This window comes from Bactrocera neohumeralis, chromosome 2, assembly GCF_024586455.1.
Source record: "Bactrocera neohumeralis isolate Rockhampton chromosome 2, APGP_CSIRO_Bneo_wtdbg2-racon-allhic-juicebox.fasta_v2, whole genome shotgun sequence".
Classification (NCBI taxonomy): domain Eukaryota; kingdom Metazoa; phylum Arthropoda; class Insecta; order Diptera; family Tephritidae; genus Bactrocera; species Bactrocera neohumeralis.
In genome coordinates, this window is record NC_065919.1 from 80,657,839 (window position 1) to 80,679,877 (window position 22,039).

The window sequence follows — 22,039 nt, forward strand, 5'->3', positions numbered from 1 at the left end:
GATGGGTGGTTGTATGATTTATTTCTTTTTTTTTTTTTTTTTGATTATTTTTTTCTTTTTCTAGTTGTTTTTTTGTCGGTTGATCCGCCAATGACCACCAGATGAGCCCATTTATGATACATACCTCGTAAAACAGCCATGCACTAAATATCACTTGTGCTGCATTATAGATTATCAGTGTGTTTTGTAACTGGAATGGTTTACGATTCTCCATTAATCGTGGGCCAAGCACCTGCAAAGAGATAAGCGGTCATAAATGGTTTAATGTTGGGGGATTTTTGTTTGCCTTGGGCATAAATATGTCTATGTTGCTGTCATGTGACATGTCACTTACAATAAAGTTGGTAATAAATATAAATTTTAATCAATATGTGATAATAAATTAAGCAATATACATATACCTATACTCCACACTATGTAGATGGATATTGTGTTTATATGCTAAGCTTGCCCTCTACAAGCAAACTACTGTTATTTCCATAGTACTCGTATAACTGTGACTTTGATTTACCAAACGGCTGTAGACGAGCGGATCGAACTAACAACTGGCATAACCCACAGAAACTTACATAATGAATAGGAAGCAATAAAGAGGTTACAACAACTGGTATCTACCTACTCTTTTGGATCTTGCATAATCGATGGACTAAGTCATATTATATTGGGTAGTCGAAAAAGTCTTTTCGTATTTTGTCAATAGATGTCGTTGCAGTCGTATATCTCCAGTGCTACCAATCACAATGTGTTATACCTGAAAAGCTCGCTATATTTTGAAATGTTTGTATAAAAATAAAAAAAAGAGAATAATGCCACGAAAGCCAACGATGAAATTTGTGAAGGTTACGGAGGCGATGTTGTATCAGTTTATTTAGATGTGAAAGATGCATCTCGCTCTGGTCGACCTATCGTTGAAAAAGTCCGTGAAATTATGGAAAAGATTGATCAGGATCGTCACTAAAGCAGACATGACATCGCTAAGGAACTTAAAATTCATCATCAAAAGGCTTTGAACCATTTAAAAATTAAATGCGATCCTTTGCTGAAACGAAATGAAATCGAACTATTTCTAAAGTGAATGGTAACAGCAGACGAAAAGTGAATCAAATAAGACAATAATGTGTGAAAAAGATCATGGTCCAAGCAAGGTGAAGCTCAACAAATGTTCGCAAAGCCAGGATTGACGCCTCGAAAGGTTATGCTGAGTTTTTGGTAGGGTTGAAAAGGAATCATCCACTATGAGCTGGTCGAACGATTTATTCTACATTTTGCTGTAAACAACTGATGATATTGAAGCAAGCAATCGAAAAAATGGCCAGAACTGATCAACAGAAAGCGATTCGGCTTCCATTAGACAACGCTAGCCCACACACATCTTTGATGACTCGGCAGAACTTGGAGATCTTGGCTGAGATTATAGTTTTGATGCATCCACCATATAGCCCTAGCCTTGCATCATCGGACTATTATTAGTTTCGATCAATGCAGAACTCCCTCCATTAAAGGGAGCAAAAAAAATGCAAAGTTGTCGCTCTACGGCGCAGTCTGTTCGCTTAGAAGGTTGTGTGAAGGAGGTAAACATGTAAATTGTATTCTTAGACTTGAATTAATGAAGAAATCAGTGTCTTCATTCATAAAAATATGCGCCTTATAGCGACAACTTTGCATTTTTTTTGCTGTTCATGGGATCAAAGTCCCATATTTTTGAACACTGATTCTTATGTAAAATTGAACAAGGAATCGAATGAAAAAGTCAATTTTGAAAAAAAATTGGGGGAAAAGCACAAAAAACGGGATTTTTGGAAAAAAAATGTTTTTTTGGATTTTTAAAATTTTTTTGGATTTTGAAAATATTTTTATCAGAAAGCTGAGATTTTTTTACATAAAATTGGATAACTGCAAAATTTTTTTCACTAAATTTTGAGGTCGTTAAAAAATAAAAGAAATTGTCATTTTTTTGTTTGATCTCAATTTGAATTGCGCGCCAAAAAACAATGGACCAACTTTGACCACTAAAAAGTTTACAGATATTCTTATTTTGGTCTATATTATGATATTCTAAAGTTTCGTCAAAATCGGAGAACCACGGGTACAAAACCATGTCGCCAATTGATGGAATGGCCCATATATTGTTCATTCTACAAAAGTGCTCAGTGCAACAAAGTCGTAACTGACATCGGCAAGGTAGTACGGGGCTCTATACCTGATTTTTCCATGAAATTCGCATTTTTTTGTATATATCTCGTAAATGACAAGAGCTACAGAAAAAATGTTCATGACAAACTTGTAGGAAATTTTATTTTATTTTAAAAGTCGGAGCGCAAAATCGCTATCATTACTACTTCTCGAGATATTCGGCTTTTTAAGTAAGACTGAATGGAATTTTCATAGATGGTATGTAATAAAAAAAAACATATACTTATATATATATTTTCGATTTTGCGAAGCTTTAATATAATTGATATGAATGAAAACTGTTTTTCCAAAATAAATCTTTCGATAATTAGTATTTCAATCGATAAAATCGTTTCAGTGAGCACTGACTATTTTCAGTAGGTTTTACCTAAAGGAAAATAAACCAGAATTCTTGAGTCCAGTATTTGAGTTCAAAACTAGTTAAAGAGTTTTTTTTATGTTTTCTCGCCTGCTGTTAAGGAGTAGAGTCGATCGATAATGATTCTGTTTTCACAAAAAGCACCAAAAACAAATATTTCAGCTTCCAAAAGGCTTTCTCAAAGTCCATGTGGAGGAATTCAAAATTGATAGCGTTTTAATATTTGATTTTTTACTCTCTGAATTCTCTAATTATACTTAAGAGTAGAAAATAATTTTTTCAAGTTTCAATCAGTCTTCAGTGTGAAGGATTTTCAATGGTTTTTATCAGCTGATCATTTCATCACTAATAACTGAATGAAAAGGTTATAACCACTAGAGATTTGCAAAAACTTTGAACATGATCCGTCAAATAATATTGCTTCGGATATATAAGCGTATTTGTACTATTTTTTAATCAATGTAATGGGGAGCTCATTAAAGTTTAAACGCGTTTTTCTCAAAAGCAGTAAGATTTTTGATAATACTTTCGACTTTTCAGCCACTCTAAAATATAAATTCTTGCACAAAAGCAACTTTTTGGTTGCCGCCTTTGTGTCAGAAGTCAAAATTTTGGTTAGTTCTGCGATCATCGCCTATAGTAAATTTAGTACTTTCTGGATATAGTATAACATTGTAATAAACATTATATTGAGATTATTACAAAAATATTTTTTTTTTGATTTTAGCTTTGAGAGAAGACGAGATCCGCTACAGTAGCAAATGGATTCAAGATTTTTCAAAATGAATCGGCGTTTAGTAAAGTACATTGAAATCTAACGAGTGATCCAAGTAGAGGTACTTTTCAATAGAGTCGTGTCAGGCCTTGGAGAAAAACATCACTTTGGGAACCTCGAAATGGATCTTCTTCTTCTTCTTAATTGGCGTAGACACCGCTTACGCATGTGCATTATTTTTGTAATACATATGTATAATAAAAAAAATAAAAAGAGAGAAAATTAATTTTTTCTTTTTATTTTTACTTGCAGGTGGATACGTATACGGATATAACCTCTAAAATAATGCGTGCTACGTTTTTATTAAGTACAATCAAGGCTGTAAAAAATAGCAGCAGACACAAGGTGATCTTATGATCTTAGCTCTATTTTTATCAACTTTGGACCTGACACCTTTGCTCATTACGAAATCACTTGTAGTAGGAAACAAATACATAACCCAATTATGTGTTATTATTCTGCAAATTGAAATTAAAATGGAAGTGGACTTTGCATATATTCAAGTTGCTTTCAACTGATAATATATGTATATACATATTATGCAATCTAGTCGATAAAAATTTTCCCAGATAAACACACAATTTTTAATTAATTATCGAGAGTAATATTTTTGTTTGACACTCATTGACAGCGCGTGTGGGATTCCTATAATAATTTAATGTATGAGCAGGTAGTATTTATATAACAGGGTAATGCTCGAAAATTCTACGAAAAGATGCGGCAACAAAACGAAGATTTCAAGACCGGAGCATACTCCTGTAGAATCCCTAGAGGTAATCTTGTGACTGAAGCGCAGATAATACGAAAATTATGGAGGGAACATTTCTCCTGCTGCTCCACTGCTGAATGGCAGTGAAAGTATAACATCAGGAGATGGTGAAATCGATTCCCCAGCCGATGACAATGGAGCAGACGTTCCATTGCCCGACCATGAAGAAGTTCAAATAGCAATTACTCGTCTGAAGAGCGACAAAGCGGCAGGGGCCGGTGGATTGCCGACCGAGCTATTCAAATACGGTGCTGAAGAACTGATAAAGAGCATGCATCAGCTTCTTTGTAGAATATGGTCGGACGAAAGCATGCTCGATGATTAGGAGGCCCATGTAAATTAGGAGGCGTGTTCATAAATTATAAAAAAAATTGTAATTAATGAGATTAACTTGATTACATAACATATTTAATTGCATATTATTTCGTTTACATCTAATGAAAAATCAATTTATTAAATGGTTTCCTCTACAGTTATACAATACCTATTAGCATGCGACTGTTTCCTAACTATATCCAATTGTTATTGTAGATCTGTGTTTTGTCATTATCTAACTATTCTAATTGTCGCTCAATGTTTTCGAGCAAATATGTTATATAACATGCATACATATGTATGTATGTGTATAAATATGTAACTAAGCACATATAGAGTCGCGTACTATGAACTACAAATATAATTGCAATGCGGCTGTGACTGCCGTTAATGGTTATTTTCACAGTGTATGGATGTATATTTGTACGTAATATGGCATATGTAGCAGGGCAAACAATATGTAGACGAGACAGTGGTCAGACAGTTATTGGTTACACAGCAGGTGTGTCGGAAGGCCGCTAAATTCACAGACAGTTGATTTTTTTTACATATGCTTAAATTATACATACATATCGCATATATATGTGCGTGTATGTAAGTATGTATATATGCTTGCATGTTTGTTGTATGTTATAAGTTGTTGTTGCAGCTATTAGCGCTTTATTCCGGCAATTAGTTGAACTTAAGCGATAAGCATCTTGCTTATAAGCCAATTACATATTGTACATTTGTATACATGTAGCAGCAAAAACAACAACGTATTGGTTTATTGTTACGTAATTTTATTATATTTATACAGTTGTATAAATATGTGCGTTTGTATAGCGGAAAGATGCACATAAATGATCGGTTTGAGGGGCTGAGTCCATTTAGCCATGTTCCTCTGCCTGTCTGTGTATGCGCCAAACTATCACACAGTTTTGCAGATATTGATCTGAGATTTTGTACACAAGCTTTCTTCCTCAAGCAGCTACTCATTTGATGGAATCGCTAATATCGGGCCACAACAGCATATAGCTGTCATACGAACTGACCGTTCAAAATCAAGCTTTTGTATGAAAAACTTTTTTATTTGAAAAGGTAGCGTTACGAAATTTGGCACAGATTATTACCTCAGACAACACTATAATCGCTGAAGAAATTCTTCAGATCGGACAACTATAGAATATAGCTTCCATACAAACTGACCTATTTAACTAAAGACCTCATATAGAAAACTTTTTTATTTGGCAAAGTATCGTCACAAAATTCAGCATAGATTATTTCTCAAGACATCGCTACAATATACCAAGAAATTATGTAGATCGGACAACTATAGCATATAGCTGTCATACAAAACGACTGTAAAAAACCAAAACGAAGTTCTTTTACACCCTTTTATGCTATAAGAAATGCGCCTGTGAAGGATATAATAGCTTCGGCAGCTGAATTTAATGTTTCCTTGATTTTTTTTAATATTTGCGACCGTTAGGAGTTTTTGGCTGCGCGCCGAAATGTAGGCAAATTTTATTAATCATTAAAAATAAATTTCGCCTTAAAAGCCGCTGGCTTGAAACCGGTTTAAGGTCTGTACTCTTTAAACAAAGTTGTTCGAAATAATCTCTCAGAACATTTCCCGCATAAGCATTTCTTAGAAAAAAATCGACCCGCTTTAATACAGGTATATACTTTAAGTGCTTTAAGTTTGTTAAATATACTATACAAAATTGCCACTCTATTCAGTTCTAAATCACTTGTAAATAATGCGCTTTTGCAAAAGTTAAAAACACTTCACGGAAGACAATAACAATAAGAGGAGCTAATAAAGCTACCGCAATGATATGCAACTTCCTGGCATTCTAACGCCTAACACACATGTTGCTTATGTGCATGACTAGGCATACGAGTGTATTTGTAGACACAAAGTACATGTTAAATAATGAAAATAAAATTTATTAGCGTTTAATTGTAAATATTAAAAATCAAATAATGAATAGTATGTGATTAGTGTTATAGAAGCATAAATCGTGGCACTCACCTTAACTAAGTAAACATATGTGAGGCAAACTGCTAATGTGGGGAATGGTGATGACATCATCGGCCAATCCTTCGTCCTTGAATCTGAAATGACACAAACAAGTTCAAAGCAACTTTAATGCGGATGTCGAGTTGAGGAGGAAATGCGATGTTGTTGTTTAGTTTCGAAACGCCATATCATGCGAGTACTTTCATACCAGATCAAACAAAAAAGCGAATATAATTTGAGTGTAATGCTGTTGACATTGATTTCAATTCAATCAATTGCACTAGGAAAAAGGTGAAGCCTAGTGGCATTTGGTAGGTTGATCTGCACAATCACACAAAAATATATATAAATATATACAAACATTTTAGTTAAGCATTAGTTGCATTTCTAAAGCAGGTTGTGAAATATTTAGCTTATAACCTAATAAAAAGGCGAAACTGATATGGAGCAATATTTAAATTCGGAATGCAGCTAACATTTTAGAAGACCATATATTGGAAGTAACTTAATACACACAAACATAACCTTTGTAGCATTTTCATTTCAAAGTTTGTGCGAGAGTCTTCAAGTATTTCCTTTGTATCTGCATGAAATGAGTTCGGGAAAATTTCGGATAGTCACATGAATTTCTGCAAAATCAGTCTCTGCTTATTTGAAGACACTCAAAAATATATTTACATATATCCAGAAAAGGGTGTATTAAGCTAGCCATGATGTTTGTAACACGAAGAAGTATATTTATAAATGAACCTCGTGTGGTGAGCTGAGTCGATTTAGCTTTGTCTGTCTGTCAGTATATACCCGAACTAGTCTTTCAGTTCTTAATATATCGATCTAAAATTTTGCACATGTCCTTTTCTCCCAAGAAGTCGCTCATTTGTCGAAACCGCCGATTTCGGACCACTATACTATATAGCTGCCTTAGGAAGAAGTTTGAACTTTTCAAGGTTTCAATTATATTTTTAAGGGTTTTTGAATTTCGGACAAAACTTTGAAGTTTATAAGCTTTCAATTCATACTTGAAGACAATCGGAATAGTTCTCTTAAATGCCTAAATAATTTTTTTTTTCTGTTTTCCAAAGCCTCTAATATGATATTTTCCTCTGTTTTGATTGAAAAATATAATTTTTTTCTTCAGGATTTCTACTTAAAACTATTTTCTTCATAAATGTTCGTAGGCTAATACATAGATGGCTCTATCGGTAATAATTCCACATGATTTTCAATAGATTTATCTTCAGGAAATGCATGATTTGACAGCAGACGAACTAATAGTTTATAACATTTTGAGTGAAGCAACTTTTGTTATTTCATGAAAAATGAACGAAAAGGAATTTCATGTGTAAATAAAGCATTGATTTTTGGTGAAAAAAACGTTTTTGATAGCAAGGCTTGACTTGGAGTACATTATTCGGACTCTGCACTAGGAAAATCAACATCTGAAAAGTGGTTTAGTCAGTTAAAAAGAGGCAAATGAGGACCGAGAACAATGCACGCAGTAAACGCCCTAAAAAGCGGCTGTTACCGAGGATAACATCAAAAAATTCCGAAAATAATATTGGATGCTCGTAAAATGAAGTTGTTTGAGATAGCTGAGACTCTAAGGATATTAAAAAAAATATTTGTTGAATACAGATATTGTGAATGAATATTTAGGTATACGAAAGCTATGTGCAATGTGGCTGCCTCGTGAGCTGACGATCCATCAAATCATAATGAAGCCGAATTTTTTCGTCGATGAAACACGGCTCGATCGTTTCACACCGGATCGTCCATTCGACAATCAACCGAGTGAACTTTTAGGCTGGTTTGGCGCTAAGGGCAAATTGTCTTAAAGAAATTATATTGAAAAATTTTATGACCGCTATAATCGAAAGTAACTTGAATAACTTAATTGAATAATGTAATCAAATTTAATTTAAAAAATATAATAAAATAAAATTTATTTAAAGAAATATTAAAAAATGCAATTTTATAAAAAAAAAATTTAGACTTAAAATTTTTATTTTTGACAAAATTGGCTGCCTTCTATAAAAGATAGTTTTTGCGTCGAAATTTACACTTAAGAATTTTGTTTTTCCAAAATTGACCGATTCATTATAATTTTATAATAAGTAGAGAGGCTTGATGGATAAAACTAGCTATCAAAATTGATAAGTAAACTTGCGCTTGGCTACTTTCATGCTTACGTGAGCAGGGTAGAGAATACGTTACTTTTTTCTGGTAAGAAGACAATATTCTGAGAAAAGAACAGACGAGCCTGAGGGGAAAACCTGCAGCCCGAGCATAGGACAGAATAAATGCAGCATTTTTGTGAGAAGATAAAACATTACAAGTTAAGTTTTTTTAAAAACACGCTCTTACCACGAAACTATTTGCCGCATTAACTTCATATTTTCGGAGTACATTTTCAAATACGATATACATATGTATATGCAAAATAATCGATTTTTGCATTCACAAGGTTACATTCTGCTTAGAAAGGTTTACTAGTGATTTCAAACAAATAAATGACTCACTCACACAAACATGCAAAATTTAATAAGCTGAGAGCTACCATAGGCATATTAAAAAGAAATAAAATAAAAATACTACTTAACAGCTGGCTTAAAGCAATTCCAAAAATATACATATATATAATTGTCAAATTAAAATTTAATTTTTAACTTTATGACTATGAAAGTGTGCTTTAAATTTAAATGACAGCATAAAGTGCAAAGATGAACTAAAATATTTTATATGCAGCTTTAAGCTCACTTCAAGCTCATAAACATTTTATTTTTACGAATGTAAATTCGTAACAATTTTCGTCAATGATAAGTAAGTCGTTGACACTTGGCACCAAATCTCTGTTTGCATATTCATTTTGCAGCCTTCGAACTATGTTTTTTTTTTCTTTTTTTTTGGGGTGTTAATTGGACTAACCTTGAATGGCGTAAGCGTCGGATTTTTCTCTTGTTGGCCAATAGTTTACAAAATTTTCTCTTTTCTCCATCTACAAATTCGTTAATTTGCTTTGTTTTTGGTACCATTTGTGTTTGTCATAGCACTTAAAAAAAGTTAGCACATAAGTAGTAATTAATAATAGCTCATGGTTCGGTCAATGTTGGCCATAGGTGGCACGGGCACATCATGAATACGCATTAGCAAACATGTGTAACACAAGCGCGGCTGTTACGAGCATGCAAAACATATGGTGAATGTAAACATGTGCTTCACTGAAGATCAGCTCACAAGCGGATATAGACGAGTATGTACATATGTATGTATGTACGTATGTTTGGCAATATTACCGATAAACGACTCTATGATCTCGTTTGACTAATGCCAAAAATATTTGTATGTGTTTTTGGAAGAGAGCGGGAGCGACTGCTGTGGAAAGAAAATTATCGCGCTAGGTGGCGCTGGAGTAAAAAATTTCGATTAAATATATTCCAAGTTGTGAAAAGAAATTTGATTTTATATTTACAAAATCTAAACATGAAGCTTACGTTAGGTTAATCTGGTAAGCCAATAAGCCACGCATAGACCAGTTTTGGCTCTTTGCGAAACCAGATGGAATTCAGTTGCTAAGGCCAAGAGAAGTAGTCATCCTTTAGGAGGATTTTAGGCATTAATTTAAAAAATATAATAAAATAAAATTTATTAAAAAAAATAAAAAAATTCAATTTAATAAAAAAATTTTGACAAGGGCGCTTAACTGGACAAAAGTTTCAAAGAAAGCGCAGCGTTAATATTTGACAGTTGGAGAAAAGAATTTATTGTCATAACATTGAAGAAAGTCTTCGTTGTGACTCTCAGTAGTTTAGGTTTGGAAAGAAATCAAGCAGTAACTGTTACTTTAGACTAAAGTTTAGACTAAGCAGGCAACTAAAATTTAAAGTCCTTCCTCGACAATGTATTGTTCTCTCATTATACTCGAAGGTTGAATGTGGACAAAAAAGCACTGAGCATGGTCTTGGAATATTTGAGAGAAGTATTTTGGGTCAGAGTATATAAAATTTCTTGCATTATCAGCCAGACCTTTCATTTTTGATAAGATACTAATTGGTGGTAGAAAAGGAAACCAGAGAGTCTCACTGCGAAAGATAATATATATTCAGATAGGATAATGACTTCACTTCACTTCGTGTCGAGATGATCAAAAGAAGAGATCAAAAGATCGTCTCTGCGTTGAAAACATCAGGTGGCGAACGACTTCGTTTCACTACGTGTTTAATCGGAACAGAAGAGAGGAAAACTAACATAAAAAAGACAAGTTTTTTCTTCAAACGAACTTTTATTGTTAAACAATTCTGGACTCAGTCGCTGATAAAAGATCAAAGTTGGCGTTTGTATAATAATTTCTAATTAAAATTTCGGGAGTTAAGAGAGAAAATTTTAGCCTATTTTTTATTTCGAGTTTAGTTCAGGAATTCCAAATATTTTATACGTTGACGTTGATTTTCTGCGGGAAAGTAGTTACTATATTCTACTACTACATTAAACACCAGTTCTCTTCTGTTAAACCTAAAGCCTAAAGGCTGACAACTCTTCATGGACCTAGCAACTGAATTTCATTGAAATCGGTTGAGTTTCGCATAGAACTAAAACTGATCTAAGCGTGGCTTATTGGCCTACCAGATTAACCTAATCTAACCTAAACCTCTTCTACCTAACCTAAGCTAATGAACTTTCACATTTTTTTTTGTTGATATTTGATTGACTGGTGCTCAGAATATGCAAAATTAAGTTTCATAATTTCATTACGGCAAAGTCCGAGAATTATGGACTAAAAGAAATCAATAAACAGCCACAACACATCAATACAGCCGACACACAAAAACAACCAGCGCACCGCACAATTATGAATACATGCCGTGCTGTCGCCACTTGACGATGCTGTCATTTGTCAAAAATCCAAAACGATTCAAAACGATCAGAATCGGCGGGTGCTTTGAATGCGAAATGTGGTGTAAAGCAAGAAAGATGTTGAAATATTATATATAAAAAAAACTTAAACTTACATAATCGTAAATTTGGTAAGCGCACATACACACATACACATTTGTAAATATGTAGGCAAATAACGCGCTTTGAATATTTGCTTGCAAAACTGATAAGACGACAGACAATTGTTGAGTTTTACAAACAGTTTACAGTTCTTTTCATGCCTTTGCTACATACTAATGCTTGTGGGTGCCAGGGCGTATGCGTAACCAACATACACACATACATATACACATGCTTATTTATGCACTTTAGCGATTTTGCACAAAGCTGGGTGTGGTTTTTGTTATATTTGTCGCCATGCCTCTTCAATATGGATTTGCTGCCACGATAACCGCTTGATTAATGGGCTTACAGTCAAACACACGTAACACACAGTGTTATTTTGCCGCGCGCCGATCGCGTATTCGCATGTTGACAAATTTTGAGACTGACAACGCGGCGCAATCAAATATATATTATATGGCATTGTGCTGGCTATGAGTATAATCAACGCACCGAATATTTGAAGCTTACTTCCATATGTACCAATACACACAATGGTGCGGCAAACAAGTGTTGCTTCATAAGCTACCGGCGATTTGACATACAAACATACTAATATCTGTCCATATACATATGTGTGTTGTCACGTAGTGATTTACCTTTTAGCATTAAATATTTATATATTTTTTTAAATTTTTGGCATTTTACTAATTTTGGTTGCTCTTTTGTAACAAAGCGATATAATGAAGCTATCACAAAGAATGGCATATTGAAGAAATGAGCATATCAGCAATACATAATTACTTCAGTTTAAACACTTATTTTAGAATAAAAAACACATCTTCTCCCATTACAAAATTAAAAAAGGTATTAGACGATTTTGAATGAAAAGCTATATCCTAGCTCACGAGTTCGTTTCACTTCGTGTTGAATCGGAACCAACTTGTGTAGTGAAGAAAGAATTGAAATCGTTTGAAAAGTTATTGTTGTTTTCATTCATCACTGGAATTCAGCTTGACAATGTTGTCACAGAGTTACAGCTATATACTATAGTGGACCAAAATCGGCAGTTCCTAAAAATGGTTTCTTTGGGTAGAAAAGAACGTGTAAAAAAATTCAGATTCGTATCACAGAAACTAAGCTTGCAGAGGTACATGAATAAAACGACTGAGCTCAACACGCCGACCATTTATATAGGGTTTTCCAATAAGGGAGATGTTATTTTTTCCAAAACAAAAAAACTACTACTTTTGGCGGAAATCAAGTCGTATGTCATAAATAGCACGTTCATTATTGACTTATAAAACTTAAAGAAAGTCTGGTTTATTGCTAAAAACCAATGACTTCAAATAACCCTATAAAAATAGTCTAATAGCGTTAAATCACAACTTCTTGGAGGGCATTCAATGTCCCAATTTCTTGGAATAATCGAATGTCCAAACTTTTCTTGCAATAATTTTGTTGTTGCACTTGCTGTGTGACACGTAGCCAGGTATTTTTGGAACCAGATTTTGTCAAGATCATCTTTTTCCAATTGTGCCCATAAAAAGTTGGTTATCATCGATCTATACCGCAATCCATTGACAGTAACGGTGTCACCAGCTTCCATCAGACCAAAAACCACACCAAACCGTCAATTTAGGTGAATGCAATGGTTGTTCATGGATAATTTGTGAATTTGTTTCGGACCAGAATCGACAGATTTTTATTTGCCGCACTACTTAGATGAAAGTGAGCCCCAGCGGTGAAGATGATTTTCATAAAAAAATCGTTATGGTTTTCAAGTTACTCCATAGCAAAATCTGGACGGTCGTGCAATGGCTTCAGTTCATGAGTGAGCACAATTTTATATGGATGCAAGCTCAAATCCTTTCTGAAAATCCGTCAAGTTATGGTATGAGACAGTCCAAATACTTCAGAACGTCTTGGAATCGACAAATTGCAGAGTTCAGCAACACTTGGATGAACGGCAGCAATATTTTCAACACTTCGAGCGGTTCTTTGGCTTATTGGCACTTGAACATTATTTAAAGAAATTGCACGCTCGAAATTTTCAACAATTCGACGAATAGCGAGCACAGTTTGGACGACTATTACGACCATAAAAGCGCACGAAAAGATGCAATTGGGGAACGTTTGTTTTTTTTGATAACAAAATTGAATCTATAATCGTTGTTCGTGCGCAAATCTTTCCCTGATGAAATTGTATATATTACTGAATATAATAAGAAAAATCACAGATCATATCATATTACAAATTCTCGAAACGACATTTGGAAATCATATCATCTCCACCGAAAACCCCGGTATATATACCATATATACATAATTGGAAGTGTCTAAAACTTTACATCGATAACTCAGAAACTGTGCGACTACTTCGCGTACACTCGTATACAGACAGATGGTGAATTAGTGAGTAACGAGTGCCGTTTTATGACAGTCGTATCTTCGTTACCCCAAGCAACACGATTTTTATCTACAGAAATTATACAATTCGCTAACATTCTCCAAAATTATTTTGAAAACACAAATTTAATAGAGTCAAATTACTTCACTTTGTTTTTCTTTTCGGACAAAGGAAGCGGAACAACCAAGGCTTAACGGATTACATGGGTTTCACGGTTTGGAAAAAAATTATATTGTCTTATTTAATTCTATAACAATTCTAGAATATTGTGAATATTGTTAGATTCGAGTAATAGTTTTAGAGGTTCAGTTTAAAACAAGTATTTTTTTAAAGAGGCACTTAAGGGGGTATTCTGGTTTAGAAGCCCGAATTTTAGGTATTTTTTTGACGCGATAAAAAAAAATCAAAAATTATTTTGACTATCCATTTTTTTACATTTTAAGAATTCAAAACATAAATAATATAAGAAAAAAAAAAAATAAATTTAAAAAAACTGCAGGTCGGCGAAGTAGAGACTAATGAAACAATGCCTTGTACTGGTGTGCAGGATATAAATCCGTGAAGAGTAAAAGTGTAGTTATCGCACTACGAAACGTTTTTGAAAAAAAAAAAAATTTGCAAAATGGTGGTGGTTTGAAAAAAAAGTTTCGTATTTTCCCAGTTTTTTTGTGGTTCGGAATGTTTTAAAAATAAAAAAAAGTCTTTCGAAAGCTCTTCGTAATACCATATTATAATATGTAAGAAAGCTCTGTGTAAAATTTCATGGGAATCGGTTGAGTAGAACTTGAGATATTATGCACATCGATCCGGCTGCGAAACGGTTTTGTCGGCGCGTCACAAAAAGAGCTGCAACACGGAAAATAATTTGAATTTCGAAAAATTCTCTTAGGGACACTTTCTTGAAGGGTTATACTATAAAAATATGCAAAAACAAGTAAGGAAGGGCTAAGTTCGGGTGTCACCGCACATTTTATACTCTCGCATGATAAAGTGATAATCGAGATTTCATTATACGTCATTTACATATTTTTCAAATACCGTATTTTTGTAAAGTTTTATTCCGCTATCATCATTGGTTCCTAATGTATATACACGTATTATACAGAAAAGGCATCAGATGGAATTCTAACTAGCGTTATATTGGAAGAAGGCGTGGTCGATTTCACCCATATTTCGTACATGTATCAGGGTGTTAAGAAAATATTATATACTGAATTTCATTGAAATCGGTCTAGTAGTTCCTGAGATATGGTTTTGGTCCATAAGTGGGCGACGCCACGCCCACTTTCAATTTTTAAAAAAAGGCCTGGGTGCAGCTTCCTTCTGCAATTCCTTCCGTAAAATTTTGTGTTTCTGATGTTTTTTGTTAGTCGGTTGACGCACTTTTAGTGATTTTCAACATAACCTTTGTATGGGAGGTGGGCGTGGTTATTATCCGATTTCTTCCATTTTTGAACTGTATATGGAAATGCCTGAACGACTCGGTAAAGTTTGGTTGACATAGCTATAGTAGTTTCCGAGATATGTACAAAAAACTTAGTAGGGGGCGGGGCCACTCCCACTTTTCCAATAAAATTACTTCCAAATATGCCCCTCCTTTCACTTTAATATCTTTATTTATGGCTTAGTTATGACACTTTATAGGTTTTCGGTTTCCGCCATTTTGTGGGCGTGGCAGTAGGCCGATTTTGCCCATCTTCGAATTTAACCTTCTTATGGAGCCAAGGAATACGTGTACCAAGTTTCATCATCTCAATTTTTAAGAGCTTGCACGGACGGACGGACGGACAGACAGACATCCGGATTTCGACTCTACTCGTCACCGTGATCACTTTGGTAATATATAACCCTATATCTGACTCTTTTAGTTTTAGGACTTACAAACAACCGTTATGTGAACAAAACTATAATACTCTCCTTAGCAACATTGTTGCGAGAAAAAAAATCGATTTTTTCGAATTTCTAAACCAGAATACCCCCTTAATGAAAAACCCGTTATTACACTATTCAAGTTTACATAACAGCAGCTTTCATTCATTCTTAGTAATATATTAATACAATATTTTAAAAATTCTGGAAATTTCATTAAATCAATTTTTCCATGACAATTTTTTATACGAAATCCCTTCATAAAAGCAAAAAGTAATCACCGACCACAGGGAATTCTTTCTACGCTAATCTACTCTCCACCCTTTGCATTACATATAGTTAATCAATTAAGCGCTGCCGAGTCCTTTACACACACACTCACACACGCGGAAAGACTAACGGTAGTTCATGAGGTACTTACCGCCATATGAGTCCATATATCTCTGCATACTGTCAATGTATTTCATAATTAAGGCCATTGTGCTAACGGTGCTAGTATTTGTCTATGCCGTGCCGGTTTGTACGTCGAAAGCTGCTGGTTGTTGTTGCTGCTGTAGCGCCTGTTGCAGTTGTTGTTGTTAATTATTGTAAGCGACACAACAAGTCAGATTCTCTCACTGATTCTTGCCACGGCAGTTGCAGCTGGGCTGGGCTTTCGAGCTTGCTTGTTGCACGTTGACTTTCGCCGTTCGATTTTTATACGCTACCTTAGCTTTCACAGTTTTTTCTTTGTTCCTGTTGTTATTGTTTTACATATATAATAATGCTATTGCTTGTTGTAAGTATGCTTGTTTGTGTTGCTATTGTTGTCGTGGGTTGTTGCCGGTTACGTTGATTGTTTGGTGTTATCTGCAAATTGGTAAATTGTCAATAATTATTTAATTGAGTGTAAAACCAGACAAATTAACTACTGTTATATATATTTATATGCTAATATTTGTATTTTTATTCTGATACAGGAAATATTAATAAATATACACATACATAAGCGTACTAGATAGTAGACCCGCAATGGCCACCTGGCAAGCCGTGCTTTTCCACCAGCGGTGCAAACAAAACAAATAACTCACGCGATAAAAAAATATTCCAGGGTTCGGTGTTGGAGTGAAAAAGGGCAGTTCGTTGATAATTATAACTTTGCGGAGTTATCAAAGCTATTTGGTGTTTTTTTACATTAGAATGCGATAAAGAAAAACAAATAACATGTGTATATTGATAGGCAAGTTGTCTTTTCTGCTGAGTTATGTTATATGTGTGTTTAATATATTGTGATAAAAAAGTGCCCGGAAAATCATTCGAACGGACTTGCGAGAGATGTCGAGCTCTCTTGCCAACTCTCAAACACTTGCCTGACGATTTTCAGGCATCATATGCTTAATTATACCCTGAACAGGGTATATTAAGTTTGTCACGAAGTTTGTAATACCCAGAAGGAAGCGTCGGAGACCCTATAAAGTATATATATAAATGATCAGTATGTTGAGCTGAGTCGATTTAGCCATGTCCGTCTGTCTGTCTGTCCGTCTGTCCGTCCGTCTGTCTGTATATATATGAACTAGTCCCTCAGTTTTTAAGATATCCTTTTGAAATTTTGCAATCGTCATTTTCTCTTCAAGAAACTGCTCATTTGTCGGAACGGTCGATATCGGACCACTATAACATATAGCTGCCATATAAACTGAACGATCGGAATCAAGTTCTTGTATGGAAAACTTTCACATTTGACAACGTATCTTCACGAAATTTGGTATGAGTTATTGTTTGTAAAAATAATGTAATATCTGAAGAAATTGTTCAGATCGGCTTACTATAGCATATAGCTACCATACAAACTGAACGATCGGAATCAAATGCTGGTATGGAAAACTTTTGCATTTGACAAGATATATTTACGAAATTTGGTATAAATTATTTTCTAAGGCACCAATGTAATCTGTGAAGGGTATATTAGCTTCGGTGCAGCCGAAGTTAACGTTTTTTCTTGTTTTTTAATATTTTCAACAATTGAAGAGGTCGAAGGCCGTCCAGAACCAGGCATGTCTTAAACGATCTCTCGGCCTTCTTTGAAAGCATCGTACCACTCGTAAGCTTGTGTTTTTGAGTCATCATATGGCTTTTCCAACATTCGCAACGATTCCGCACACGAAATTTGGTTAGAAGTACAAAATTTGACACAGATGCTTTGTTCGATATTTTTATCCATTGTAAAAATCGCCGCACTCCATTGAGGTGTACATACTTAAGCAGCTGCTGTAAACAAACGGATTGACAGATTGTGCTCATATTTGGCATAGCAATTAAAGACAGTCCTACCAACTTGAAAAAATATATTTTTTTTCAATAATATTCAATTAAATTACAATTTGCGAGTACTTTTTTGTCACATTGTATACATCACAAAGAATGTTGGAAGGCACAAGTGGACTTTAATCGACGGCTCATTTATCGAAAGTTATCTAATCTCCGCTAAGGTTCGTAAAATAGCGGCAGTAGCAATTCGAGGGGGAACATATGCCAATTCATAAACAATTATCAGTTGACAATGACTCAGTACAACTTGAAAATTAATTTGTTAATATGTTTACTCTAAACAAGATGTATAAAGTTTTCCGCAAACTTTGTAGCACACAGAAGGTAGTTAGGTTGGTAGGAATGCCGCTCTTATATCTTCATATCACGTTTCATTGTTGTGTTTAAACCATTGGATTCTTCAATTAAATTGCTTATCTCCGCTTATGGTTTTTGTAGATAGACAATCAAGGTTTTTTATCTGATGGGTTCCAAGAGTTCGTTGTCTGATTTGAGATAGAACTGGGCACTCATAGGGAAAGTATAGAATCGTTTCCTGGCTCCTTTCGAGTTTGTAGCTACGGCATGTGTTAATATAAAGCATACCCTTTTCAAATTATCAACGCCCCGTTATGGTAGCTGTTAGTCTGTATATACTTTTCCAGTACGTATGTAATAAGTCCTTAGTTTTTGTCTTGCCGTAAATTAGCCATATCTGTTTACCCCGCATTTGGTTGTAGATTTCCATATATTTTTAATTATTTGTTCAAATTGTGTATTGAGCTCTATCTTAATCGTTTCTAGTGGTTATGCTATTGTCTCTGCCACGGTTTCTTTTAAAAAGGCTTCAAACTTAGACAATTCGTCTGCTTTTTCGTTGCCAAATTTTTACTGCGATCCGGAACGCAAATTGTGGACAAGTTGAGTTGACCTGCCAGTGAGCTTAAAGCCTTACTATATTTATTTACAAAGCAGTAAATGGTCTTTGGTGACGACTGTCTGTGTAAATGGTCGCTTTCTGTATCCATCTCTACAGGCTCTCTATGCCTTGTACTTTCGCTTGGAAAAAGCTAGTTGAGTTTGGTAGACAAAAGTATAACCTCCTCGGAGGATATCCCTATCCCTAGACCGCAGCCCATTTTGCACCATTTAGAATATATTGAGATAGTATTCTCCTCCCATAAACTAAACTGCATCTCCACTCATGTCTAGAGAGTATTCTTACTTAGAAGTCACTAAAGAAGTCTAATATTGGGAGGACATAGTCTAGTTTATTTAGATTATAAGGAAATGGTGGTGAACTTATAAGTAGCGGGTGATCTAAGTAGAGGTGTTTATTTCAATAGCCTTTTTATGGCAGATCACGCTTGAGTCGTGTCAAGCTGTCATGTTAAATATATTTGTTTAGTATTGTTTGGCATTTCATCACAGAAAGACAAACCCCTGAACAACGCATACAAATCGGTCAACCTTGTTACGAAAATTTACGTTTCGTAAAGAATGTGTTTCAAGCGCTTCGCTCAACTTATGGTCAATACAATCGGCCTACTGTGCGTACCATTCGCAACACCGTCGCCCATCTTGAGACCCAGCATTCATTATTGGATAATATTCGAACGAATAGACCACATCCAGCACGCAATATAGAAAATATAGCTGCCGTAGCTGAGAGTGTACACAAAGACCGTGGAAAGTCCATTCGTATGGAACAACTAGGCGCATTTTAGGTCGAGATCTCAAATTAAAGCGTACAAAATATAGATTGTGCAAGAACTGAAGCCACTCGACCTTCCCAAGTGACAACGCGTCGCTCTATGGGCTCTTGAAAAGCTCTAAGAAGATCCGACGTTTTCGAGCCAAATTTTGTTCAGCGATGAGACCCATTTCTGGGTCAATGGGTATGTGAAAAAAGCAAAATTACAGGATTGGGGCCGAAGCGTAATCTAAAGAGATTTAGATACTGCCATTTCGTCCAGAAAAAACAACGGTTTGGTGTGGTTTGCGGTCCGGTGGAATCATCGGCCCTTATGTCTTCAAAAAAGAAGCCGAGCAATTCAAGACTGAGCATAGATCGTAAATTTAAATAAGTTATGTGAGTGTACAAAATATTACAAATTTTACTCATTCTGGTAGTAAAAATAATTAAAACGACACAATTTTGGAAAGTAATAAAAAAATTGGCAAATTAAATTTTATTTTAATATCTAATTTGCTCATTTTATTTTTAATAAATTGCCGGGCATCATTTGTCATTTGTGAATTTTTTAATCGTGCATATTTTTTGCTCATCAAATTTTAATTGAGCCCCTACTTTCAGCAAGCACACCTAACCTAAATGATACCTCAATAGCGTTAACGGTGTGTTGCTGCCTTTTGTTCAACGACCACCTGCGTTGCCGAGTAATAATAATTATTTTTTACGGCCAATTTCACGCCATAAATCTAATTGATAATCGAAGCGATAATCTGGCATAAACGTTTCAGACTTAATTGAATTAAAGGCGAAACAGATTTTTATGAGCAAAATTAAACTTAAAGTGCATATTTTGCATTTAGATTTGTTTTGAGTAAAATTGGTATTTTTGAGAATAAAAAGAGAATAAAAAATTTGGAAAATTAAAAAAACATACATATGTATATTAAGTATATGTATGCATGCAACAGCTGCTGATTGGAGTGAATGAAAATTTTAATTTCAAGTATTATTGTAGTCACAACTATGATAACGACGCGACATCTGCCAGTCCAAAAAGTTAAGAAATCATAGTAAAATTCCATTGAATCGATTTTACAATTTCCGGGTGCTGAGTGTCGCAATAAGCAGATAAGCCCAATTTGATTAGGCCCTGCTACATACATAGACATCTCTAAGCAACTGTATTTAGCTCCGTCTAACTAAACAAACACATCTGTTAGACGTGTAGTTGGTATTTCCACTTGGAGGAACACTATTTTATTATCTTACTATTTATTTTATTTTGTTAAAAGCGTACCTTAGACTCTTAGTGTATGCAGGTATTGATAAGCCTCGAGTTCTGGTAACCCAAAAATTTTTTATAGTTCTGTGTTTATTTAGTTAAAGTTTCCACCGTGTTTAAAGTTATTGTGATTTTTAGTGATTTTTTATTCATATGACAATTGTGTGTGGTAAGAATATAGGACTGTAGAGATGTCTAAAATGCAAACAATACAATTTCTGACGGTGGTATACACATGACATACATTACATACTATATATTAAATATGTTTAATGTAACAAAGGTTTGGTAAATATGACGTTGTATTTCGAAAGTAAGTGAGTGAGTAAATCTCTCAAGCTTCATACATTGGACCCTGAGGTAATAGATAAGGAAGATATATTACGGAAGTGTACTATACATACATAGAGAAAATTGAAAGAAAGTTGAGATTATAGTATAAATAAAAGTAACGGGTGATCCGAGCAGAGTTATTTTTTTCAAAAGTATTTTTTTGACAGATCACGCTTGAGTCGTTTCAAGCTTTTCTGTTATATTGGTTTAGTATTGTTTGGCATTTTATCAGGGAAAGACTTACATCAGAACAACGTTTACAAATCGTTAAACTTTATTACGAAAATTTACGTTCTGTAAAGAATATGTTTCGCGCACTTCCTTCAACTTATGGTCAACATAATCGGCCTACTGAGCGTACTATTCAGCATCATTCATCTTGAGACCCAGCATTCATTAGTGGATAATATTCGATCGAATAGAACACGTCCAGCACGCAGTGAAGAAAATATAGCCGTCATAGCTGAGAGTGTACACGAAGACCGGCGATTTGGCGGCGATCGCAGCAACTCGGACTGAGGTATGGAACGACTTGAGATCTTAAATTGAAAGCATACAGCTTGTGCAAGAACTGAAGTCACTCGACCTTCCCAAATGGCATCGCTTCTTTCCATGGGCTTTTGAAAAGTTCCAAGAATATCCGTTGTTTTCGAGCCAAATTTTGTTCAGCGATGAGGCTCATTACTGGCACAATGGTATGTAAGCATGGGAAATTGCCACTTTGGGACGAAGAGCAAACTGAAGAGATTCAAGAACTGTCATTTCAATCAG

The 22,039-nt window shown here is 34.7% G+C and overlaps 1 protein-coding gene across 8 annotated transcripts in view; it reads right to left on the minus strand.

The window, feature by feature from the left end:
• The window catches only part of LOC126751599 (elongation of very long chain fatty acids protein AAEL008004), a 131,757-nt gene that overhangs the window by 23,537 nt on the left and 86,181 nt on the right, over window positions 1–22,039 (minus strand). For all 8 annotated transcript variants that reach the window (XM_050461994.1, XM_050461986.1, XM_050461993.1 and 5 more), the window contains 3 exons: window positions 16,090–16,517; window positions 6,428–6,510; window positions 125–232 (listed from right to left, as the gene is read on the minus strand). In XM_050461994.1, the coding sequence (XP_050317951.1) occupies window positions 125–232; window positions 6,428–6,510; window positions 16,090–16,147 (249 nt within the window). In that variant the 5' untranslated portion in view covers window positions 16,148–16,517. The remainder of the gene's footprint in view (window positions 1–124; window positions 233–6,427; window positions 6,511–16,089; window positions 16,518–22,039) is intronic.